This window comes from Panthera uncia (assembly GCF_023721935.1).
Source record: "Panthera uncia isolate 11264 chromosome E2 unlocalized genomic scaffold, Puncia_PCG_1.0 HiC_scaffold_20, whole genome shotgun sequence".
Lineage (NCBI taxonomy): Eukaryota > Metazoa > Chordata > Mammalia > Carnivora > Felidae > Panthera > Panthera uncia.
Window position 1 is genome coordinate 24,805,006 of NW_026057589.1, and position 26,270 is coordinate 24,831,275.

Sequence of the window (26,270 nt, forward strand, 5' to 3'; positions counted from 1 at the left end):
GGCAGGGAGGGGCAGGGAGGGGCAGGGAGGGGCAGGGAGGGGCAGGGAGGGGCAGGAGGGGCAGGAGGCACGGCGCATCTGGCCAACACCACCAACCAACCTGGACAATCTCCTACACTGCCCACCTGAGCTCGGCTCGGGCGGCGGGAGGACGGCATGGGGGGGGGGGGGGGCGGGCGAGGGGCTCCTGAACCTGCCAGGGGCGGGGCGGGCAGAGGAGCAACCCCTGAGGATTGTGAGGTTGGGCCCCGAGAGCTGGGAGCGGGAGGGGAAGGGGCGCTGGGGGGCCCAGAAGGTTCCGCCAGCTCCTGTCCCGGGGCCCGAACGCCACTGGCCCGGCCACTCGAGGCCTGCGCACACAGGGCACGACCCCCACCGCGTCCACGGCAGGGGAGAGGCGCGCAGAAACCACCCACCCTAAAGGACCAGGGGGTCGGGCTCTCCAGGAAGTGGGGCTGGCGGGCTATGGACCCGGGGGGCAGAGGCAGCGGGAGGGGCTTCCCAGAGGGGGTCTGTACAAAGAATCTGACCCGCAGCAGGAATCCCGGGCTTGCGGCCCCCAAAACCGCCCTGATAGCGGCGGCTCCATCCCCCACACTGTGGGGCGCAGGGAGGGTACCTTGTCGACCACCGCCCTTCAGCCCTCTGGGCCTTCCTTCCTCACCCACCCACCCACCCCCAAAGGCCTCACTCGCACACCCTCTTGGGTCCAGTTGTTTGCAGATGCCCCATCTCCTGATGGGACCCGGCCCCTGGGTGCACGGGGCTGGGGGGAGGGGGACCCTTGGAGCGGCTCCTGGGGATATTCCAGGAAGTGTGCTAAGAAGCTGGGGGAGGAGCGCCCGCCGTCACACCCAGAAGGCTCCAGAGACGTGGGGGTAGGAAGGGGACAGGACAGGGGGCACCCCACGAGCCTGAGCCCCGAGCCCTGGGAAGGAGGTTCTCCTCACAGGAGGCGGCAGGAGGGTGACAGGAGTCCCCGGGGACTCACACTGCCATCCACCCCCAGGGAGAGGGCAGGAGTACCGCGGGGCGGGGCCAGCCCCGGGGTGGGCTTTGTCCTGAGGCGGGACAGGTGTTAAGTCCCTAAATGTGAAGCAGATGGCCCGGCCCTGACCCCCAGGCACAGGGACAGGGGACGGGGGCAGGGGTCAGCACCCTCGGGGCCCAGGCGCGTCAGACCTTCCGCCAGATGTCCAGCCTCCGAGCCAGCCCTAACCCGATGCCAGGCGCTCGGGCGCCTCCCTGCTTTCCTCTCTCCCACTCGGAAAATCCGGGCAGCCTCCCTGCTCCTGAAGGGCCGCTGAGGGTGGACAGATGGACAGACGGAGGTCAGGCAGGAAAGTCTCCGCAGCGCTCCCTACCCCTTGCCCAGCGGACCCCTCCCCCCACTGCCCATCGGGGGGCCTGCGAACACAGGCACTGGCTCCACGGGTGGACGGATGGTGGGCCTGACGGACGGACGGACGGACGGATGGGAGGAAGAGGGGGCGCCGGGCGGGGGAGGACCTGTGGGAGGTATAGACCCTGCGGCCTGAGCTGGACCAGATGTCACAGGCTAGGGAGGGGTGACCAGCCAGCCTGTAGGGGGCAGAATGACACCTGCCCCCTCCCTCGATGTCCACACCCCAATCCCCGGACCCTGTGAACACGCTTCCTTACGGGGCAGAGGGGAACCAAGGCTGCCAAGCAGCCGACCTGAAAACAGGGGCTGACCTTGGACCCCCAGGGAAGGCCAGTGTCACCACAGGGTCCCAACGGTGGACGGGGGCGGGAGGGCCAGAGTCAACGTGACGAGGGGACACTCGCCGGGCCATTGCTGGCTTGGGCGACGGAGGGAGGGGCCGTGGATGCCTCTAGAAGCCGGGAAAGTTGAGGAAACGGGTCCTCCCGGGAGCCTCCAGAAGGAAACGGGGCCCGTGACACCGATGCCGGCCCGCGAGGCCCGTGCTGGTCTCCCGACCCCCCGCCCGAGGGATGAGGCTGTGCTCCAGCGGCCACAAGAGGCTCAGACGCCTCCGAGGCCCAGAAGCAGCCAGCAGCTACACCCCGCGCCTCAGAAGGCGGCGCCTGCGGCCTGCCTCCCTTCACGGGTCCTCAGCTGTCACGGCCAACACGGACCTCGGCCCGGCCGGGGCTACTTTTTCACCCATCTCTGCCGGGCGCTGGCGCTCATGCTGCTGACGGCCCGCTTCTCCCGGGGACCCTCACTCAAGCCCGGGGGCCCGTCCCCCCTCCAGCTCCGAGGGGACCTTCCCACCCACGGGAGGCAGAGCAGCCTGTGGGGCAGGTCCCTGAGCACTGCCCTCCCCGAACAGCTGGGACAGGTATGGACGCTGATGCAGGCGGACAGAGGCGGCAGGAGCCCAGGGTGAGAGTTTGGACTCCATCTGTCCCCGTGTCACCTGGCTGCAGGCGCACACCTGTTCCCAGCGGGCCCGCCTGCCCTCCCGCACGGGGCTCCCGAGACGGGGCGACGGCCTTCTGGGATGGCTCCGCGCCGTGAGCCCGCCTCCAGACCAGACCCTCCTGTGGGCACAGCCCCTGCTGGGTTCCCCACGTCTGTGTGCCTGGTGGACACAGGAGACTACGTGCCCACCCTCCAGGGGCTCAGGACCCCAGACGGGGCCTCGAGTGCCCAGCTACCCACACGACGGGGTGGCTGGCGAGAACCCGAACCCCACGGAGCTCGCGCAGACGGCAGGAGCCTGACTTCAGGGGGTGGGGGCAGGGGCGGCTGGATATAAGGGGTCGGCCGCAGCCTCAACCGGCACAGTGTTTCTGGGGGGGGGTGCGTGGGGAACAGGAGAGGGCGCCCGCAGGAAGACGGCCCGTCTCACAGTGCCCGGGAAGCCCCAGGGACAAGGGGGGATCCGTCCAAGACCCCAGAACACACGGCGAGAGAAAAGATTCTGAACTTAGCCAAAGGTCGACAATGAAAAACAACGGAGCTTGGGACCACCCTTCCTCTACCCCGGCCGTTGAACTGCCCGGGGCCTCCGGGGAGCACGCGGCGGCGCCCCGGCCCCTGGAGGCCCGGCTGGTCCTGTGGACGAGCCACCCCCCACCCCCACCCCGGCAGAAGCCACTTTGCAAGCCCTTACCTGGGACGCTGTGCGGAGAGGGGCCCGGGAACCAGGGCAACAGCAGCAGAAACAGCAGGTAGACCAGAGACAGGGCGTTGAAGCGGCACAGGCAGGCTGCAGGGGAGGAGAGGGCGGTCAGCTCGGCCACGCAGGGCGCCCAGCCCATGCCCCGGACACCCCCAGACGCCGCCCCCCAAATATCACCCCAGACCTCACCCCCTAAATATCACCCGGACATAATCCCCCCTGACATCAAGCCCCCAACATCGTCCCCCCCAGTCCACCGGACATCCCCGTTAAGCATCGCTCTAACCCCGGGCCTCGGTACGGCCCCCACAGAGCATCTCCCCCAGACGCTGCCTGCTTGTCACCCTGTGAGGCCGGCTGCCTCCTTCCACGTGTGAGCAACCTCACTTAGCGTGTGGCACGTCACCCATCGCTCAGGATTCACGCTGTCACACCGTGTCCAGATCACACACGTCACCTGTCGCTCAGAGCACATGTCCGCTGTCACGCCGTGTCCCCAAACACACATGTCACCCGTCAGAGCACATGTCCACTGTCATGCCATGTCCCCACACATGTCACCTGTCACTCAGCACACACAGTGTCACACTGTGTCCTCCTACAACCAGTTCGTTTTACCAACGTCCCATGTTGTGATCCTCTCGTGCAGATGCTTGGGCCTCGTCCTGTCCGCCCGTGTCTCAGGGGCACCGAGGGGTGCCCTCCCCCCACGGGCGGACAGTGACAACGTGGCTGACTTTCCTTCCTTTGTAAAATTCTATAGTTTCAGGTGCACACAGCACAACTGGCCTCCGCAGCGCTCAGAGCCCTAACTCGCGTGCTCGTGGGGACACGTCGGCCACCCCGCGGCCTCTCGGCCCCACTTCTCCGTGAGCGGGATCGTGGGGCTCCCAGCCGGCGGCCTGGCTCCTGTCTCCGCCTCTGAGAGCCGCGCGTGTGCCCACGGCCCGTCCCCGCCTTTGCCCTCGACCCCACGCCCTCCACCCCGCACAGCTGGACGCTACCTTGACCGAGGGCGGCCGGGGGGCCGGGGGACCCGGAGCTGGGCCGGGCCCCGGGAACCAAGGCCTGTGATGTGGGCGTCGTCGCCAGGGAACCGGGGGCCCACTCAGCCTTTCCTGGGGTGCCCGAGAGCGGGCTGGCAGGGCAGGTGGGCACCACTGGAGGGGCCCCCGGGGCGGAGCCGTCCCTGCCGCCCGTTCCTCCACCACCTCCGGCGGCAAGCGGCCCGGGAGGACGGCGCAGCCCACCGAGGGCACCGGCGCCTACCACGAACCCGTCCCCTCCTGAGCAACCCGGCCTCGCGGCTCAGACGCGTGTGGCTAAGCCGACGGAGCTCTACTTTCCGCCAGAGGCAGAGTTTACAAGCTGTCCCGGGACCTACTCTCTGCCCCCCGCCCCCAGCCCCCAAGCGTGAGCCGCGACCCCGAAAGGACTCGGACCTCCGGGTGGCAGCCGTGTGGACAGCCAGAGCCCAAACAAGCTGACTCGAACTTGCCCATCTGGCTGCACAGACCGCCTCCTGGGGGGGCGGGGGGGGGGGCACAGGGGTGGCATCTGCTCTGGGAAAAGGATAGGCTAGAATAACAGTGCCTCGGGGAGGAGGCCACTGACCCGACCTGAGTCTCGAGCAGGGGGACCCCCTGGGGGCATGGCCAGGTCTGCGCCTTCGGTCACCAGGTGGCGACGGAGATCCCTCCTCCCTCGGTGGGGGGGGGGGGGGGTCACAGGTCTCCTCCGGGGTCCGTTCTGCCCCCCTTCCTGTTCAGACAGGCCTTAGCTGGAGCCCCTCCTACCCCTGGAGGCCTCGACGAAGGAGGAGCTCCCGGAGAACACAGGCCGCTGAGACCCGGGGGAACCTGCCGACACGCCCAGGCTTGTGGTCACCAGCAGGGGCTGTGCGCACCTCTGCCTGTCCCCTGTCCTCGCCTTGTCTGGGGGCCCAAGGCCCTCACCCAGGCCGGGACCTTGGGCAAGCAGAGAAGCTGCGGGGGAGGGCAGGAGGGGCCGCGGCCTGGGGGGCAGACCCTTGACCGTGCAGCCGTGGGCGGCTCCAGGCCTCTGTTCCCACGTCTGTGCGACGGGGTTCACACGTCCTGCCTGAAGGGTCATCCGAGGGCCACACTGAACAGAGGACCAGGTGTAGGGCCGGGGTTCGAGTCCGTCCCACCCACCGCTGACTAAGCCCCTCCTATCACCCCAGCCTCGCGGAGGCCCCAGGAACCCCAGGGGGGGCGCTCCAGGTCACCTCCCACACCAGGAGCCGCCCCAAGCCTGGGCACCACCCCCTCCATCACACACTGGCCGTGGCACCGGCTCGACCAGAAATACGACGTTGTACAGCAAGCACACGTTTTCGTTAAAAAAAAACCCATCCGACCCGGCCCACGAGGCAGGAGGGAAATGCGTTTACGGCAAAGGCTCCTCACGTTCCTCTTTGTGCCCCAAGGGCCGCACTTCCCAGCCCCCAGGTCGTCTCTCTGAGCCGCGGCGACCCGCCACGGCTCCCCAGAGAGGGTGGCACTCCCTCGTCCCAGCCAAGCCACGTCCATCCTCCCGACGCGCCCCGGCCGCCTGCACCCCTGTCCTCGACCCCTCCCCCACCACGCACCCCGTGACCTCCCAGAGGCTCCCCCGCTCCGGCCCCGGGCACGGGGCCGCGGGTAGAGGCTCCCGGGGGCAGAAGCAGTTTCTAGGGGAGCAGGACCCTGAGGCCAGGATGACGGAGGGGACGGTGGTGCTTCCTGGATGTGGAGCTTGGGGGAGATGGAAAGTTCTGAGGCTGGGTGGTGGGGACGGCTGCACAGTATGGACACTGCACCTGAACCACTGCACCACACACTTAAAAACGGTCAGGGGCGCCCGGGTGGCTCCGTTGGTTGAGCGACTGACTTCAGCTCAGGTCACGATCTCGCGGTCTGTGAGTTCGAGCCCCGCGCCGGGCTCTGTGCTGACCGCTCGGAGCCTGGAGCCTGCTTCCGATTCTGTGTCTCCCCCTCTCTCTGCCCTTCCCCTGCTCATACTCTGTGTTTCTCTCTCACTCTCAATAATAAATAAACGTTAAAAAAAAAAAACAAAAAACGGTTAAGATGATCAATTTCATGTTCCGGGTCTTTTTTTTTTTAATATTTATTTTTGAGAGAGAAAGAGAGCGCGAGCGAGAGCACAAGGCGGGGGGGGGGGTCAGAGAGAGAGAGACACAGAATCCGAAACAGGCTCCAGCCTCCCAGCTGTCAGCAGAGCCTGACGTGGGGCTCGAACCCAGGAACCGAGAGACCATGACCTGAGCCAACTGAGCCCCCCAGGGACCCCTAATTTTTTTTAAGTCATCTCTACACCCAACATGGGACCTGAATTCACGTGGAGCCTGCTTCAGATCCTGTGTCTCCCTTTTTCTCTGCCCCTCCCCCCCTCATGCTGTCTGTCTGTCTCTCTCTCTCTCAAAAATAAACATTTTAAAAAATTAAAAAAAAAAAAAAAGTTGCACGTTCTACCGACTGAACCAGCCAGGCGCCCCTATGTTCTGTGTCTTTTACCAAAATAAGAAAATAAACATTTGAGTTCAGTGAAGGATGTCAGGAACCAGAACCTGAGGGCCAGGCGGGCCGGAGCCTGAGAGTGTGGGAAACGGCCCCCGGCCTCTCCCACACCAGGCCGAGCAGAAGGGAAAGAATCTCTGAGAAGCTTATCTGCCCGAAGCAGGAAATCGGAGATGGAGAGCCAGAGGCGCGGCCGGCGGGGCACTGCTGGGTGGCCCGGCCCCGCGAGGGACCCACCGCGGCCCTCGAATTCAGCACGCGTGATCTGCCCGGCAGAAGGTCCGGTCTGGGCTCCGCACACAGCCGGGTGGGAGACGGCTTCCCAGCCACACCGACGAGGCTCCCAGGTGCCGGGAGGTCTCGGCCGGCCGCCCGCCGCAGGGCGCCAGCTCGCAGAGGCCCGGCTGCCGTCCCTCACTCGTCCGCCGAAGCTGGCACCAGGCGGGCGGGTGACACCGGCCCAGGGGACGTGAGTGGGGGAAAGCCGGGCCCGCTGCCTCCAGTGGGCGGAGTGGCAGAGGGGGCTCGGGTCCGGGCCGGGCCGGCCACCCTCCCCTGGGAGCAGGGACTGGGGACGGGGCAAGAGGCCAGCAAGGGAGCACGGGCAAACCGGCCTCGACAGCGGAACTCGGGCCAGCGCTCGCGATGCGCTCCGTCCAGAGGAGGACGCGGGCCTCAGAGAGGAAAGGCTTCCGTGGTGGCGGCGGCCGGGGCTTAGCTCTGGACTCCTGGCTCCACATCCGGGCCTTCTGGGCCCCTCCGCGCGGCCATCGAGGCCGCCGGGCTGAGTGCCGTGAACGTGGCCTCACTGTGCCTGTGCACGCAGAGGAGGCGGCCTGGAGGAGGTGGCATTTCTCTTGGCCTTGAAGGCCGGCCAAGACTCGGGGAAGGGTGGAGGAGGTGCCTGTCAGCCCCAGGCTGGAATGAGAGAAGGAAGAACCGGCTGGAGGGACAGGCCCCCCCCCCCGCCCCCTGCCCAGGCAGCTCCCACCTCCCCAAGAGAGCAGCCCTGGCTGGCCTGTGACCTCATGGGGGAAATATGCCTTTTCCTGAGCCAGGAACAATAGGTTGGGGGTGGGGGGAAGAGAGCCCTGCCCGGCAGGAAAGGACTCCCTCCTGCCAGGCCCCCTCACCCTCGCGCCAGCGCATGCTTAACCCTTTACAGACCCTCACGCAGCCCCGCACAGCCCCGCAGTCCCATCCAGCAAGCGGTCCATCGGACGCTCGGCCTGTCGATGAGGGAAGTGGGGTCTCGGCCGGTGCAGGTCAGGAAGGGGAGGGGAGGTTCGGGGCCGATCACACACTGCTCCGCTCACGCCACGCGGAGGCCCACACTGGGCCCACGCTGCAGATCAGGCTCCCGGGTCTTGGGCCTTGTCCCCTGGGGCTGGCCGGTGGCAGGTGGCGGGAGACTGCCCAGACCTTCCCCACCCCTTCCCTCCTGAGGGAGCCGGAGCTCCGAGCCTCCGTCTCCCCATCTATAAAGCAGGGTGGACGAGACGTCTGGACGTGGAAGTGCGGGCGGGGGGACGGGCGGGCGCTTCACCTGCCGGCAGGGTCCTCAGTGACCCTGCGGGGGGCGTGGCCGGCACCACTGGCGGGGAGGAAACAAACATGGCCAGGCTGAGCCACAGGCCGCGACACAAGCAGAACGGAGCAGGGTGGGAAGGCGGTGGCCGGCGTGGGCACGGGGACCAGGGCTCACGGGCGCCACGGCTGACACGGGGCGGGGGCTCTGACTTCCAGCCACAGCCCACACCAGTGTCACAAGCTGGAAGCACAGTGTCCCAGGGAGAGGCCGAGGGGCCTGGGCAGGGTGGACGAGCCACAGCCAGCACTGTCCCGGGCACCTACGACGGGCAGGATGGCTGCCTCTACTTTGCAGGTGAGGAAGCTGAGGGGCTCCCGGGGACCGGCGCTGACCCCCTGCCACTCGGAAACGGTGCAGGCCCAGTGACCCTCGGTGCAGGTCAGGAAGGGCCGGGGGTGGGGGGTGGGGTCCAGTGCGGGACCAGCAGGTCTGAGGAGGCAGCTGCGGGCTCAGGGGCCGCCGGGACGGCAGAGGGAGGGGCACTTCCTCCTCTGCGAGCTGTGCCCTGCAGGGGTGAGGCCCTGAGCACCCCGGCTGGGCTGCTGGGTCACAGGAAGAAGGGCTGAGGCCGCCAGCCCAGTGGTCTGGGAGGAAGAGCGCCATGGACAAGCAAACTCGTCCCCACCCCCCTCTGGGCCTCGGTCTCCCCCCTGGTGAAAATGGGACCCAAAGGGCCGGGTCTGAAATCTGGTGGCTCTGCCCAGCTCTACGGGAGACAGGCCTCCCTGTGCCCGCGTCCTCGGCTGCTACGTGACAGGGATCCTGCTGAGCCCCTCCGGGGACCGAGGCCGTGGGCACGGTGCCCAGCACGTGGCAGGAGGGGGCTGGCCGGGCACCGTGGGACGTGGCAGCCGGCCGTCCACGCACAGGATTCCTCTTGAGAGGAACAGAAACAGAAGCCCGATTCGGGCTCGTAGATGTACAAACAGTCCCGGAAAGGTCTATGCCCAGTTGCTGTTGGCGTTTGCCCGTGCAGGAGGGTCCTTGGCCCTGGGAGTCCCCCTCCTCTTAGGGAGAACATTCTCACATGTCCTGGACTTGATCTCAAGTGAAGTGACCCCAAAGAGAAAAGCCTGGCGGGAACAGCGTGGGAGGGGACAGACGTGTGACCCGGGCTCTCCTTTCACGCCAGGGGCTGCCGCTGGGAAGGGCCTGAGTCACCTGAGGCCCCAGGGCACTGCGGCAGCGGGCGGGACGAGACCCGGGGCTCCTGGCCCGGGGCCACACCTCCAGCTCTGCCATCTGCGGCCAGCAGGGCCAAGCCCCTAGGAGGCCAGGTGGAGCCCAGGGACGGGAGGTCAGAGTCCCAGGTGACAGCTGCCAACCCAGGGCGGGGGTCCTGGTCCCAGCCCCGCCACCCTCCCCCTGCCTGCTGTCCCCCAGGCTGTGCTCACCCTGCCTTACTTGGCTCGGAGGAGAAGCCCGTAACACCCTGCTGGCCTGTGCCAGGGGCGGGCGGGGGAGGAGGAGGAGGAGGAGGAGGAGGAGGAGGACAGACGTGGCATAGGGGCTGTCCCTTGCCCTCTGCTGGAGCTGCCCGGGTAGCAGGGCCCGCCGGCCTCCACAGCTGCAGCATGTCCCCAAGCTGGGACCAGACCCTGACCCGAGGTGACCAAAGGTTTGGATCTTTCTGGAAGAGGAAGGTGGGGAGGTGGGCCTAGGGCCCGGGAGTGAGCTGGCCCCACCCAAGCAAGCACCCCGTACCCTCTAGAGACAAGATCTGTGGTCACAGAAAGGCCAGGAAGGCAGGGTTAGAGGTCAGAACCTCGGAGCACAGGGGCGGGAGGGGAGTGAGGGGTGTGCCCGCCACACCCGCAGACCTCCTGGGACCAGGCTCCACTCAGACGCCCCAATACCTGCCCACCGCCCCCCAGAGATGCTTTCCAGAGTACGCCCCGCGGCACCCCACCCAGAGAGCTCTGCTGAGGGGCCTGGCACTCTGTCCCTTAGCAACTCCAGCACTGGCCACACACCGGCCGTTTGGGCCTCTGGCCCCCAGAGCGCCACACAGTCCTGGGGTGGGACCTGCCAGACGCCGACCCGGGGACAGGGGCACCAGCCACGGGCGGGGTGGGGGGAGAAACGGCCACAGGAGCCCCTCACGGTTTACGAAGTTAAGAAACTCAGGGACCTACCGAGGACCCTCTCCTCTCACAGGAAAAGGCTGGCCTGAAGTCCGCAGAGGGCCTCCCACAGCCTCACGGGGGGAGACACAGGGCACAGCGAGGGTCCCCGCGGGCCAAGGCCAAGAACGCCGTGTTACCTAGTTGGAGCCCAGCCAAGAGCCCAGGGCCCCGTGCCGCCGGCCGAGGTTTAATTAGCGTGGGGTCCGGGACACTGGTTTTATGGCTCACCTGACGGCCAGGCCCGTCCCCCTCCGCCACCAGCTCCGTGAGGCTGGCCTGAGGAGGGCCTGGCAGCCACTGAGAGCCGAACACAGAGGGACCCCACAGGAGGGACACCTGCCACGTCCTCCCACGCAGTCCTCGGGTTGGGGGCGCCTGACGGCTCACGGCCCAGCTGCCCTCCCAGCCACACGCAGTCCCAGAAGGACGGCTTCAAAGAGGCGTTGTGGAGTGACGGTGCAGGGCACAGAGGGACAGCACGGGTGGGGGTATGACCTGCATGGTGTCCGGGGACCTGGGGACCCAACAGACACCACAAGAGCCCCCGCCGTGCACGGCAGGCACCTCGAAGCCAGTGGTGGGTGCACGGCGCGGGTGGCCTGGCCTCTACGACCATTCACAGGCCTTCTGACCCCAACGTGTCACAAGTGGGGCCACCTCCTGGCCCCCAGCTCTGGAGCACGTTCCCCTGCCTGGAGGGGGCTCAGCTCTTCCGTGCTTCTCCCTGGGACGCTGCCCAGACACCCACCGAGTGCCCGGTGCCACCAGCAAAGGGTCCCTTCACGTCAGACTCAGGCGGCCCCTCCCAGGGGCAGGACCTGCGTTTCCTCAGACGTCGTGTTTGTCACGGGCTCTGTTCCCGTGAAGGGTCAGCAGCCGGCCACCCTGCCCAGAGGAACCCTCCAGAGAGGAGGCCGGACTCCAGGCACGGGCGGGGCCGCATTCCACAGGGAGGGACCTCCCGGGAGGCACAGGCCACAGGCCACAGGCCGCAGGTAAACAGCCGGGGGGGCAGGGCGCCCAGGAACGGGGTTTAGGGACCGGGCCCCACGCGGCGCCCCCACCCACCTCTGCGAGGTTTGGCAACAACCCCCACCAGGGCCACTCGGAGCTCGGGGGCCCAGCCCGGGAAGGGGCCCCAGGGAGGGGCGAGCTGACAACACGACGTCCCCCAGCCGGCTGCTGGCACGTGTGGGGGCTGGCGGGCTAGAGCCCCCCGGGTGGGTCTCCGCCTGGGCCAGCCCCGTCCAGGGCCCTCGGCACGTCCTCAGGTCACCGCCCTCCCGAGTCCCCACCGCCGGGACTTCCCAGGGACCAGCAGGACATCCTCCAGCCACAGGGAAAGGGGCTCCGCGCGGAGCAGGGCAGACCAGGTGGCCAGGGGCCTGCGCCCGGCGCCCACGTGGAGCCCCGGCCCTGGGGGATCCCTGTGCCCCGCGGGTTCTTTCCTGGACGGCCAACTCGCACCCCACAGGTCAGGCGGCCCCTCGGGCGCAGGCCCCGGGCAGAGAGCGGGCCAGCAGCTCAGGCCGGGGCGCGAGTGACACCTGTGACATCCAGAGCTCCGGCTTAGGGTGCCGAGCGGATGTGGCCCGTGGGGTGGGCGGTCCCGGGCCGGCGGGACCTGCTCCTCCGTGACCCTCTGGCACTTCACCCAGAGGGCGGGGGCCGCAGCTGTGACCCTGCCCTCCACGTGACTGAGGGTCTGACGAGGTGCGTGGGGGGAGGGGGTCAGCCGTGGGGGCCTCTCCTGAGGGTGAGGGGCTGCAGGAACCAGAGTCCTAACACCCGAGGGGGTCCTGCCCCCCGGTCGCGGCACCGGTTGTCCGAGTGTGCAGAGAGGCCCCGGGTCTCGGACAAGTCCCGATGCCCTCTGGCTGGCTGACCCCAGGGTCCAGAGGCCTCTCGGGCTGAGCAGACTACAGCAGACAGGGTTTGATGGCGAGCTCTGGGCGAACGGAGACCCCGCGGGCGCCGCACCCCCCACCGCCCCGGATCCCGGGCTCGTTGATGACTGACATGCCCCTACAGGGGTGCCCGACATCACCAGGGCCACACCACACAGGGGACCCTGAGCCGTGCACCTGTCCCTGGGCCACCCGGCGCCTCACACGGGCCGAACTCACCACCCAGCAGAGACTGCCAGATGGGGGGCCGCTCCCCTGGTCTCGACAACAGCCCCCCCGGAGCCGCTGAGGCCCGGTCCTCCGTGCGGATGCCAGAGGGGACCATGGAGCTCCAGGAGACAGGGCGGCAAGGGTCCACACCCGCCACAGACCCCGAATAATAAACACACTCGACCCGGCCCATCGTGTGTCAGTCTGTCATGAGCCCAGTGATGTGCGGAGGGCACGGGGGCCAGAGCGCTGCCTCCAGGGGCCCAGACTCCTGGGGACGATGGTGGACACAAAGGCACAATGAATGAGTCAATGAGAACAAGTCTTGTGGGAGCCAGCAGGGAGGGGCTGCTGGGACTGGCCTCCAGGAAGCCCTCCCCTTGGGGGCAGGGGGGACCCGGGCCCGGAGATCCCACAAAGGATGATCCAGTGCAAAGGCCCTGAGGTGACCACGCTCTCAGGAGACCCAGAGGAGGGCAGCGTAGCACCCCAGGAGACCGCGTCCTCCCACAGCCCCAACCAAGGCGGCCGTGTTTTCCTATCAGGTCCTCGTCGGGCCAACATTTAGCATAACCCATCTAGAGAGTGGGGGTCCTTAAAGTAGGGGTCCCAGCGCAGGTTCTCAAGCTCGCCAGGTCACGAGGGGCCGGGCCCCGCGGTCGGTGCTGGATCGGAGTCTCTGGGGACTGGGACGCGCCCCGCAGACCCAAGGCCCGCGCTCCAGAAACTGCCTGGTGAACTGAAGGACCCAGGGCGTCCTTCCTCCAACCCAGGAATGTGACTGCATCACAACCCGGCGGCCGTCCTGTCTTCTGAGGCAGCACCCAACCTCACAGCGTGACCTGGGACCACCCTTCAAGGACAATGGCCTTCTGCTCCCTGCATGCTGGGGTCCCTTATCCTCTGGCCTTCGGCCGCTCTCCTGCGAGTGCCTTCTCCCCACAAATCCCAGGATGGCATCCACTGCACGGACGGCCACCGCAGCCAGGCCCACAGACAGCCCGGGCTTCAGAGGAGTCTCTGGGCGGCTTACCACCTTCCGGAGGCCACGCCAGCCTTTCCAGATGTGGGGGTCCACCCCGGGCAGACCAGGTACCCGCATCTCCTCCCCAGCTCTGGGCCCAGGACCCAGGGTTGGGGCACTGACTCAGAGCCCCACCCCGTGACTCAGCCAGCCCACGGCACCCCGAGTCTCAGCCTGTCCGGCGTGGCTCGCGCGCACGGCCGCAGGGTCCGGTTGGCCCTGCTGGGGGGGGGGCCCTTCCCGGCAGGAGAGAGGAATGCCTTCTGGCCACCTCCTGTTGGCAGGCAGGGGTGGGGGGCGGGGTGGCTGGCCAGGTGAGAGGCAGGGGACGCAGGCCCTTAGGAGCCCGGCCCTCCCCGGGGCTGAGGGAACTTGGGGGGGCAGCACCGGAGGCTGAGGAAGGGGGCTGTCGTCACGTCTGTGTACTTCAGCAGGGGACCGTGTCAGGTCCCGGCTCCGCCCCCTCCGCTCTGTCCCCCAGTGTCCTCTTTGTGAAATGGGGCACCGACGGGCATGTGTGCCGTGACCACCTTTCTCCCCAGCCGACGCCCGCCCAGCTCAGGGCCCGTCTCCAGAAGGCACCACCCTAGTGAGCGAGCGCCGGGCCCGCGGCGACCCTGATATGTTATCTGCGCCCTGGATCAGGCAGGGAGGTCAGGGGCTGTGCCAGCTGTCAGGGCGCCTGGCGATGTGACGAGACACACACGCGCCGTGCGCAGAGCAGCACACCTGCGCGGTCGAGTGCCCGGTCGGGAGGGTTGGGACCGGGCCTTGGGGGCCCGGCGTGTGGTGGTTTCCGCCTGAGCCTGGCCAAGCTGCGGGGAAGGTTTGCCTTCCGAGGATTCACGTTGAAACCGCGAACCCTAAGAGCAGCAGGTGACCCTCCGGGAGCCAACCGGAGCCAACCGGATGAAAGCCGCAAGAGCACAGAGCAGGCCCCTGGGAAAGAAGGCGCTCTCCAGGGCTGCCCTGTGGAATGCGGACTGGGGATTGCCACTTCCTCTCTTGCCCGAATTCCCAGCCGGCCGCGTGCTCCACGGCCACGCCAGCCAGTCCCCGGAGCAAACGTGTTCCTCTCTCACGCGTCTGCGCCCATCGGTGCTCCTGTGGGATGTCGCATCCGTCTGCGTCCCACTGGTCCCGTTCCTCTGACGGACCCACCCGGTACTGACGGTCAGCACCTGTCTCTGCAGTGGGCCCAGGTGGCCGCAGGCTTGGGAGGACAGGGTGCCGGGGCCCCAGGAGCTCTCTGGAAATTCAACAAGCTCGTGAAATGACCGAGGGAAAAATCAACACGGTCCGCTCATAACAACCGGCCCGGCCCCACCCCCAGGAAGCCAGACTCCGGAGCAGGGACCCAGCCCCCACTGCCCCGAGCGTCCAGGCACAGGACTCGAGCAGTGGGGCTCTCCCCGGCCGGAACCCGGGCCGCGAACACTCCCTTGAGTCGCCTGCACTGTGAGGTGTGTCCGCAGAGAAGCGCCCAGGTTCCGTGCCTCCCGCCAGCGCGGGGTCCACAGGGTGGACGGCGCCGAGTATGGGGCCCGTGGCTCATTTCCCTGTGATCCTCTCCCTCCGCCAGCAAAAACACGCTTGGGATTCAGGATATCCTTCCAGAAAGAGCCACTTCAGAGCTCCAGAATCCCATCGGGGTCATTTCCAAGGGGACATTCCTGCAGCCGTCTGGGGCCAGAGAGAACCAAAGCACACTGGCCGAGGGGCGGGGGCCCGAGCTCCCGAGGGGCCAGATGCCAGAGGCCCCGGGGGAAGCAACGGGCGTCCCTGGAACCCTCTGCCCCTCCCCCATCCGTACGCCAGATCCCCGCCAAGCGCCAAGCACGGTGTGTGCCAGCAGCTCGGCCAAGGCAGGGCTGGCCTCCCCGCACAAGCCCTTGGTGGAGGGAGGCCCCACTGCGGCCCGCTCACGGGGGAGGGAAGTCACAAGCCAAGGCCCCTCAGACAGTGAGTGACAGCACCAGGCGGGACCGGGCCCTCCTGGCCTAGCTGCAGACCGCCCGTCAGGGCCCGGCTCCCCCGCCGCACGCGAGACGGCCGTGCCCTCAGCCCCGGCCCGGCTCCCCCCGACCCCCCTCAGTTCAACAGGCCCCCAGACCGAGGCCTGAAGTTCCGTGCGGTCGTGGGGCAGGGCCCGGGGCCGGTCAGTGTCACAGCCCCGCCAGCCTCGGACGGCGGTCAGCACCGGCTCCCGGTGATGGAGTACACTCCCCAGACGAGAGCAGAAACGATTAAGTGGCCACTTTGAGAGCAGACGGCGCAGCTCCCCATGCCCTGGGGGACACAGCGGGTGGGGACGGGGCAGGCCTGGCTGAAGCTATATGTTCAGTTCCTGGAAAAAGAGGGACACGCTGCCGGCTCACCCACGGCATCCTGTTTTTATGGAAACTAATCTAATTCCTAACGGCGCAGCAAGCAGCAGACATCCAAGGGGGTCCCGAGAGGCCGCGGCGAAGGGGCGCCCGCAAGGCGGGAGGGCTCCCGTGGCCCGGCGCGGTGGGCACGGCCGCCCTCTGCCAGCGCCACTCCCGAGGGTCAGAGCCCCCCCCCCCCCCCCCCCCCCCGCCCGGCGGGGGGGGGGGGGCCCCCCCGGGGGGAAAAAGAAGCGGGCCGGCCCCCCCCCCCCCCCCCCCCCCCTTCTCAGCCGGACTCTGTCGCAGGAAGGCTGCCTGGGGCAGACAGATGTCCCCGTGGGGCTCCCGCCCACGACACGCACGTCAGAGAGTGCCAGAGATGCCACAGCCTTCGGGGACCTCCTCCCGACCTGGCAGCCCGATGGCTTCGGGCCCGAGGCTTTGGAGTCCCAACAGCCTCGGCCGGAGCCTGGCTCTAGGTCTGTGCCCGTGTGGCCCCCGAGCCTCAGTGTCCGCACCTGCTCGAGGGGGACACCAACCCCACCCACGAGAGGCTGCCCTGCGTGACGCCCGGAGTAAAGCGGCCGGCCCTTCACTAGCACCGTCTGCTGGGTTCACACGACGTGTGCCTGCTGACGCCCACCCGGGGCCCGGGCTCTAGCCGGACACTGACGGGGGACTCGGCCACCTGCCCGAAGCCGCGAAAACCGGGCCTTACTTCCCGCTGCCCACCACAGCGACCTGACCGCCCTTCCAGGCCCCTCCGGCTCCTCAGGGTCAGGGCTGAACCTCCGGGCTACGCTGGCTCCAGGGGGCCTGAAGGCAGATGTCTACAGGGCACGGGCCGGCCCCGACCCCGGGCTGCCGCAGAGTTCCCACTCACACACAGAAGGGACGTGCGTCCCCGTGGGCCTCCCCCAACTGCCCCTGGGAGGCCCAGCGAGCGGGTGGCCCAGGGAAGCCCGAGACGGGGCCGGGCGGGCCTGCCGGCTCCTCCCGCACTCACTGGGCACCCGGCAGGCCCGCGGAAGCCTACTCTTTCCGCCTCATCCGGGGAGGGGACCACGTGGGGAGGTCCCCAAGGCCGAGGACATCCCCGCTCACAAGCAGACATGATCTCCTCTGGCCGGGCCCCTCCCCGCTCCCACCGCCAGCCAAGCGCACACATTTCCACCCTCACAGGGACCAGCCTGACACCTGTCCTCTGGGCCCTGACGCCAGCCCCACGCCGCGCCCCTGCGACCGATCACGGGGCCCCATCGCTTCCAGCTGTGGGACCGGGAGCCTGCTCATCCTCTTTCAAGCTGATTCTGTGGCTGACGCCTCAGAGGGTCCGTGAGGACGGGGGGCTTGGGGTTCACGGCGGCCACGCAGGGCACCGCCGTCTTGCTCGTCCATCAGCAGCCTGGAACCGCACCCTCAGAGCAGGGAGCTGCCTCAGGGGGCCCGGCCCTCTGCCCCGGGGCTCCAGCCGAGGCTGGTGCCGGTTCCCAGCGTCCGGGGCCGGGGAGCCTCCTTCTGGGAGGGCACCAGAAAACTCCCCGGCCGCCAGCGCTCTGAGGGGACGGAGGAGGAACTGTCAGGATGGGCGCCCCGCCCCCCAGCACGGGCTCCACGCGGGGGCAGAGACGCACCTGCCCGGACCTGGGCCGGGACGCGTCCCGAGCCGGGAAGGACCCTCCTGCCGGCGGCCCACGAAGTCAGCCGCGAGGCGTCCCCGCTGCTGACCTGGGGGAGCGCCCACCAGCCCGTGACTCGGCCAGACCAGCAGGTTCCACTGTCCCCACCCAAGGGGACAGCAGCCCCAGCAGCCACCACCTCGGCTTCGGGAGGTCCCCAAGCTGCCCCACATTCCTCCCTGGTGAGAGCACAGGCGCCCTGCGGGGCTGCAGGGAAGAGGTCCCTCGCCGGAGCGCTCGGCCCCCGCAGCTGCACCCTGGACGGCCCGCGCGGGACGTGGTGGGGCGTGGGCCATTCGGGGAGCCGCGGTTCAGAGGCCCCGCCCCGCCCGTGCCGGGGCAGCGAGGGCTCGGGAGGGGCGGCCAGCTCAACGAGGTCCCGGGGCCCACGTCGCCCGGTGAGTCACCCCAAGGGCCACCGGCCGAGCCGGGCAGGTGCTGACCTTACGACTGGGGCACAGGGAGGCCCCCGGAGGGCACGGCAGCCCCACAAGGCCTCCCTGCAACACCCCAGGTAGGTCTGCTCTGCTTCTAAGGCGAGGAGCTCGAGGCTCAGAGACGCTGTGGGACTTGTCCCAGGGTGCCCAGCAGCAGGGCCAGATTTGGGGTCTGACGGAGCCAGCACAGAGAAGCTTCGCCGGGCATTTCCCCTCCCACGGTCTCCGTTCCACAGGCACCCACGCGTGGCCTCATGAACCAGTGGGGCTTTCTTAATATTTATTTATTTTTGAGAGAGGAGAGAGCATGTGCACACACGAGTGGGGGACGGGCAGAGAAAAGGAGAGGGGGAGAGAGGGAGACAGAATCCCGAGCAGGCTCCACGCTGTCAGCACAGAGCCCGAGGCGGGGCTCGATCCGACGAGCCGTGAGACCCCGACCCGAGCCGAAATCAAGAGTCGGACGCTTCACCGACTGAGCCCTCCGGGCGCCCCTAAACCAGTGGTTCTGAGGACTCTTGCTGCGGGACCCACACAGTCGACCTGAACCCCAGCACGGCTGTACCTGGGGGCGCCCCAGGGACGGCGTTCAGGACCGGCAGAGGGCAGCTGAGGTCCCAAGGCAGCCCCAGGGGGCCCTCCACTCTCCATCTGTACACAGAGCAGGGGGGAGGCAGGACACGGATTCACGCAAGTGCCAGGAGCAAGTACGAACAGGTGCCGCCCGGGGTCGTCCCGGTGGGAGGCCCAGTCCCCGCACGGCCACTAGCGTGACAGGGAGAGAGAGGACCAAACAGAACAGGCAGAGAGGGAGAGGCGAAAAACGCGGACCTCGGACACTGCTGGGAGCGTCCGACCACAGCAAACCCCCTCGGGGGTAGGGTTCCTCTTAAGAATGTGACAGACGGCACGTAGTCCCCTCAGGGATCTGACAAAAGACCTGACCGGACATGAGGAGTGGACGTAAAACGTGTGACCCACAGGGAACGATGTGGCCACAGACCGCCCCTCGCCCGATGGAATCGAGCCAACGGGAGAGGGCAACCCAGCATCCGGACCGTCAAGCCAATGGGGGTGGGACCCGAGAAGGAACGAGGGGAGGGGGGCGACCAGAACCCTGTAGGTCAAGGCCCCCGCCTACAGTCCCGGCTCTCACCTTCGACCCCCCGCTCCGTAGAGACCCTTCCTCACTCTTCCTCCGTCCTGATTCTACTCCGCCTGCGACTCGTTGACCTTGTGCCCACCTCTTCATGCTTCGAGGCGGGTGGCAACGAACCCCGGGGACCGAGGTAAAAAATCCTGCGCTAGGGTGACTCAGCCCTACCTCAGGGCCTTGCCACGTGCCGGCAACACCGCCCGCAGACGCAAAGGGAGGCTCAGTGGCTCCTGACCCTCGCGACGCCTGGGGTGTCCCCCAGGCTGGAGAACACGGTGCAGCCGGCCTGGCCCAGAAGCTTCTCAGGCCTCCTCTGGAGACAGCAATCTCCACGCCATCCGCCCGGGGGGCCAGGGTCTCCACGCAGAGCGAGCCTTCAGAGGAGCGTGTCCCCCCCCGGCACACGCACGTGACTCTGCTTCCGATCCTTGTCCCTTGCTCGACACACAGGGAACCCAGGGGCACAGACCGAGTGGATAACACGCCCTCTGACAGAGGAGAGCAAGGAGCCATGTGGCAAGCGCCCTGCCCAGCCATTTCGGGGGAGACGGGGAGGGGGGAGTACGTGGCAGGGGTCTGGTGAACGGAGTGCGGACCCCTCCCCGTGCGGCCTCACTCTGGAAGGCCCGAGGACAGCCCCTACCCCTTAGCGTCTCCACCCACAGCCTCGGAGGGCAGGACCGATGGGCAGGGAAGAGGAAGGCCTAGCGTCCCCCCAGCTTCCTCAGGCACAGGACACAGAGACACGGGATCCGTGGCTCACCCCCCCCCCCCCCCGCCCCCGATGTCCAGGATTCTGCGCGGAGCCAGCCCCCGGCCAGACGAGGCTCCGGCACGTTGTTCCCGTGCTGGCTGGAGTCATTCTGTCCACGGGAGGTCACACCGTCCACGGCCAGGAAGGGACCTGGAGCAGGAGGGTCCTTGCCGAGGTCAGAGCAACAAGGGCCCGCAGCCGAAGAAAGAAGCTGTTCGGTCCCGAGGACCCCGTCTGGTGCCAGTCCTGGGCCCACAGGGCCCCCCCACCCCCCACCCCCCACCCCGAGCCCCTGCCCCTAAACATCCTGACCGTCTCACCCTGGGCTGGTGAGGTCTGCCCGCAGGACCGTGTCGATCCAGGACACGGGGCCGCAGGGACTCCCGGGTGGCCGGTCTGCGGGGAAGACGTGCGAGGACCTCACGGGGCCCCCGGAGGGCCAAACAGGGCACGCTGTGCGCGACAGCCCTGAGCCTTCCTGCCTTGTCCCGGACTCGACCCGTGAGGCCAGGGAGATGGTCCTGGGGGGGGAGTCGGTCGGGAGAAGGAAAACCATGCAGGGCACGCAGGCGTCCGCTGCATCCTGGGAACACGGGCCGGCGGGCCGGGAGGCCCGGACAGTCACGTTCACCGTCACTTTCACAACAGGCCGGCCAGGGCAGCGCGAGAGGCCCGGCCACGGCAGGCGGCCCCTGGAGACGGGCACGGGGGCCCCGGGGGAGGCCTGGGCAGGCACGCGAGGGGCGAGCACAGCAGGAGGTGCGCGGGGAGCAGCGGGAGACAAGTCAGGACACGGGTCAGGACACGCCGAGAAGCCTGCCACGTGGCCGGCGCCCAGGCCGCGGCCACAGCACGCACGACGGAGGTGGGGAGCTGACCACATAAACAGGGCACGGCGCGAGCCACCGGGGCTTGGAATTACAAACGCCGGCTCTTCAACAGACCTCGTCAGGGGCATGATTAGAGTCGGCAACCAGAGGCGGGGAAACCGACCAAGACCTTAGAACCCAGGCCCGCAAAGAACAGCCACAAGTCGAACGCAAAAGACAGACCCGCAACCCAACGTTTTCAAGCAGGCGACTGTTAGACGCACGTCACAGAGGGAGACCTCGAAGGTCAGGGCGGCGCGGTCCAAAGCCACGGGACCCACGTCACGCCCTCGAAGCGGGGGCAGCCCGAGGTCAGCACGCGCTGGCGAGGGCGCCCGGCCCGGGAGCGGGCACCACGAAACGCCGGGACGGCGGCGGCTTCCCGGAGGCACCCACCGCCCCGTGCCCCGCCATCCCATGTCCGTGTGCGCGAGCGAACGTAACCCACCCGGAGCAGAAAGACGGTGGGGTGGGGGGCGTCCACGTCGGGGACCAGCGGGCGGGAGCAACGGCCGGTGCCGGGCCGCACTCGCACAGCGCAGGCGGTCCCGCCGACGTGAGCCCCAAAGGCAAACAGAAGTAACCTGGGGGGCAGAGGTCAGTCGTGGAGGGTGACCGCCAAGTGCCTCTGGCACAAGCACCAGCTTGGTGGGGGGGCGCTCACACGATCCGTATTCAACTGTCAGACGCACCGGACGGACACTTAAGCTCGCGCCCTTGGTCACATGACGCCTCAGTGAAAAACACAGGCGTGGACCAAGGACCGTCCTCCGCTGGGGCCTCGTCTGGACCCGCGAAGCCGGCCACGGAGCAGGCTCTGCAAACATTTGGAGCAGGCTCTGCAAACATACTTGCCGAGTGAAAGACTGAAAGATGGTGGCAGTGACCCAGTCCCTGGGGAAGGGCAGCCACAGGCACGTGGGGGCGAAAGGAAAGGACGGGCAGGGCCTGGGGCAAGATCCGCCCCAGGAACGGGGGAGACACGTGTGATGCACTAACAGGCCGAAGGCACGGGCCCGAGGGTCGCGGCTCCGGGGTGGGCCGACCTGTGCCAACGGCCACTCTCCCTCCACAGCGGCACCCCCAGGGCCCCATGTCACGAGTGAACACCAGAGTCGGAGAGATGACACAGAGGTCCGTGCCCAAGTGACCGGTCAGCGGGAGGGGCGGCCACACAGCCTCAGGGTCGGGGCCAAGGAACAAGGTCTGTAGCCCAGGGGGCAGTTCAGGAGGGGGCAGGGCTGCAGGCCGTGACGTCTGCACTCGTGAGGGCGGCTTGGAGGCCACGTCCCAGCTGCACCTAGACTGGAAGTCACAAGGACACACGTGCCAGCCTGCCAGGAGGAGCCTAGCACCTCAGCACGGGTGACCGCGGCCAGCCTGGGCAACGTGCTCCTTTGGGGAGCGTGAGAAGACCCCCCCACCCCCATCCAAGGGAGACAGACCTGCCTCGGCCCACAGCCCGGCCCTCGGGAGTTGCCAGTGGGAGCTGTGCCCCCCCCCCCCCCCGGCCACCGCACGCAGGAAAGGAGAGCAGAGAGAGAGACCAGCTCGGCGGGGCCCCGGGATGGACCATGTGGTTTCCCCTTAAAACCCCCTTTAAGGGTGTTACAGTGATGAATTCTTTCTCGTTCCTTTATTTATTTTGAAAGAGAGAGAGCAGGGGAGGGGGCAGAGGGAGAGAGAGAGAGAGAGAGAGAGAGAGAGAGAGAGAATCCCAAGCAGGGATGGGGCTCAAACCCACAAACTGTGAGATCCTGACCTGAGCTGAAATCAAGAGTCGGACACTCAACCAATTGAGCCCCCCAGGCGGCCGGTGAGGTGTTGCTTTAGACGCTGTTTCAACCATGAACAGAAATCAATGAGCGGGGCGGGGGTGGGAACGCCCTCACAGAGGCAGGACTGGACCCTGGGCTCAGCTGACAGTCACAGGCCCTGCTGATTCCAGCGGATGACAGATCAAGACTCCTCCTCAGGGGCCACTGGGGACCCCCCGCCTGGCCCTCCCCTGCCCTGCCCCTCTGTACCCACGGTGACCAGGATCTGAGGAGTCCCTCCCACCCCCCGCAGCAGCTCTGCTCTTTCCCAAGCTGGGGGAGGGACCGGCCAGCTGACACCCCCTAGGTGCTGCCGGGACACAGCTGCACGGGGAGCCGTCTGAGGACCGTGCCCCTCACCCAGCCACAGCACCCCCCCCTCCCCGCCGTCCACGAGGCCCCCGTCCCTCCTGCGGAGCCTGCTGGCTCTAGGGCCATCTCGGCCGCCCTCCGCTGGCAGAGGAAACCACAGGAGGCGGCTGAGGCGGCCTGGTCCCTCTTTAGCCTGAGCCCGAGGAAGGAGCAGTGGCCTGGCTATATATACTCGGGGAGAAAAACAGTGTGCAGGTCGAGCCTGGTAAACAGCTAGCCCGTTAGAGGGAACCTAAAAATACTCCCTATAATTATGTTATTAAAACACACCAGAAAAATCGACCCACCCCACTCAGCAGAGTCCCCGCGAGACGGCTGCACGGAGGCAGGAGGCCACGCACGTCGGCCTGAGGCCGGCCTGGCGTCACCCAGGGGCCGGGCTGGGCTGGCCCGGGCGCTGCCCCACGGCGCAGGGCGGCTGGCCTCGGCCTCATCTGCCGGGGGACGAACAGAAACCCCCGGGTCCCCATCCCCTCCTCCGTCCCTGGGGACGGCACCGATGTGGTCCCGGAGACCTGGGAGCAGCCCGGACTCCCAGAGCAGGGGCCCCAGTAACTGAGGGACTCCCTGACGGGGAAGGACGGAAGGGGAGACTGAGTCACAGTGCTGCTGCGCGGCCCCCGCGGCGGATCTGCTCGTGCTTGGACGAGAGCAGGCAGCACCCTGCCTCGTGGCTTCCCAGGCTCAGAGGCCAAGGGCACTTTACCTCATCTGACTGAAATTTCACCGTTTCACGGAAAGCATTCCTCTATTACTTGTGTATTGAAAACGAAGCAGGAAGTGAAAACGGGGAGGCTCCACCTCAACCGTGCACTCCGCAGTTTCCACCCCCACCTCCTACCAGCCGCCATCAAGGGATTAGAGCCTAGAAAAGACGCCCCCCCCCACCCCCATCCTCCAGGCCGCGGCTCAGCTCCTTCCAGACAGGTGCCCCCTCCCCAGCCTGGCCGCCAACTTCTCTCCCCAGCAGGTGCTCAGCCCCCCAGCCCAGCCTCGGCTCTGTGCCGCGTTGCTGGGGGGTGCGTCCTACAGGCGTTATTTGGGGGCTCCGTTGCACTGCGTTTCCCCCCCATCTGTGATCGGCCCGGCACCACAGGAACAAAGCCAACAAAGGCACTTATGGACCAGAGTGCCAGGCGCTGGGGGGGGGCCCCAGGTGACCTTCACGGCCAAGGAAAGCAAGCCTGGTCAGAAAGGGAGAAGAACGAACCCCCCCAACACACACACACACCCACCACTGGCCCCAAAACAGAACTTAGGCTCCTGCCCAGAGCTCTGTCCCACGAGAGCTGGATGAGGGAAAGTTTGAATGAATTTGGGAAAGACTCCGGAATCTGCGCGGGTGGGCGTCGTGCGCGGTGGCCGGGGGCCAGGCTGCAGACACCTTCCGGCCCTCAGCCCGCCCAGAACACCACACCGCCCCCTCCCCGGGCACCGCCTGTGGCTGGCCGGCAGCCTGGAGCGCACGGGACCCTAGTGGCGGTGGCCCCTCCCACCCAGCTCCCCGGACACCCGACCTGGCCGCTGACCGCCGGCACTCAGCCTGCGAGCCGCACATCTGGAAAAGCGCTCTGGGGCTCCCGGCCCACCAGGACCGTGTGGGAGGCCTGCCCCGCCCCTGCTCCTAGACACCACCGAGATCAGAGACCTGGGCACCGCCTTTCAACTTTTATTAGCCGGTTTACAGGCGAGGAAACTGAGGCCCAGAGAGTGGTGAGGGCCTGGCAAGTTCAGAGCAGGACATCCCCCCCCCCCCCCCCGCCCCGCCCCAGCGAAGTCAGCCAGGCCTCCCCTCCCGGTCCCAGAGACTTTCCGTCCTGGTTCCCCTGCAGGCAGGTAACATCAGGCCAGGACAGAAGAAGCTTCATCCTACCTGCGTGACCTCAGGTGAGTAAATCAGGCTCCCCAACCCTTAGGTTCCTCATCCGGAAACCACCCAAAACTCAGAGAAGTGCAAAGGTGAGGGTAGGGACAGAGCTCAGGGGAGAGAAGCTGGTCCCGCCCCGCCCCACCTCTCCCGGAGGCTCCAGCCACGCGGCTGCTCCCCTCCAGGAGCAGGAGGCAGACATTCTGCCTGGGTCCGCGCAGCGGGCGTGTGCAGCCCTATCGGCTGCTCCCGTAGTGCTCGAGCCCCTCACCCGCGGAGGCATGAAAGTGGCCTGGGAACCGGAAGGAAAAAGGTCTCCGTTACGGAAGAACCCTACGTAAGTAATGCCTACGCATCTCTAAAACAGGTAGCAAAGAGGGGCGCCCGGGTGGCTCAGGCGGTTAAGCGGCTGACTTCAGCTCAGGCCATGATCTCATGGTCCGTGGGTTCAGGCCCCGCGTCGGGCTCTGGGCTGACGGCTCGGAGCCTGGAGCCTGCTTTGCATTCTGTGTCTCCCTCTCTCTGTGACCCTCCCCCATTCATGCTCTGCCTCTGTCTCAAAAATAAATAAACATTAAAAACATTTTAAAAAATAAATAAATAAAACAGGCAGCAAAGAAAAACGCCGCATTCTGTTGACTGCTAAGTCAAAGGAGGCCCAGAGCGGTCAAGGGTGGCTTCCTGTAAGAGGAAGCTCACGCCCGGGCCCGAAGATGGCGGCGGCAGCAGGGGTGTCTACGGCCCTCTGGTGGGCTGGCCCTGTGTCAGCACCGCATCACGGAGGGCAGTCCCCCGCAGCTGCGCTCGGAGCCCCCGGGGCCCATCAGGGCAGAGTCCCCAAGGCCCACTCTTCCTCCCCTCCATCTTCCGAGCCCCAGAAGCAAATTTAGTGCTGGGTCAGAAGAGCAGACACCGCCCAGGAAGCAGCCCTGGGGCCGGGATCTGAGGCCGGGGACTCCTCCCACCCCCAGCGCACACACTTCCTCTGCAGGACCCTTCCCGGCCGGAGGGGGGGCTCTCCGCATCCCGCAGCCAGGGGGACGAGCGCAGGTGACCCCTCGTCAGCTCCCCCAAGACCTGTGCGCACACACACCCCCGGGGTCCTGTCACGCAGCCTCCTCCATCCTGCTGACTCACTCAGTCTTCCCAGGGCCACCCCAGCTCCGCGGCCACCCGGCTTCGGCTCCGGGTGCTTCCCTCCCTAGTGGGCCCCGCGGGGAGCACGGGCCTGGGAGCGGGACGGCCCCAGGCTCCACACTGGCTCTGGGCACAATGACTCACTGCGAATCCACCCCTGTCCCTGCCTGCCTGGTCACGAGGGTGTTGGGACACTGACGGTGAGAAGAAGGAAGTGTCCCCATTCTGAACGGCAACGCTTCTCGGGGACCGGGTGGCGCAGGTGACGCCGGGTGCAGGGGGAGGCCGACAGGCGAGGCCAGG

The 26,270-nt window shown here is 67.4% G+C and overlaps 1 protein-coding gene across 1 annotated transcript in view; it reads right to left on the minus strand.

The window, feature by feature from the left end:
* Window positions 1-26,270, minus strand: part of PIEZO1 (piezo type mechanosensitive ion channel component 1) — a 54,430-nt gene that overhangs the window by 24,873 nt on the left and 3,287 nt on the right. The window contains 1 exon segment of the mRNA XM_049622744.1: window positions 3,105-3,200. Within this exon segment, the coding sequence (XP_049478701.1) occupies window positions 3,105-3,200 (96 nt within the window).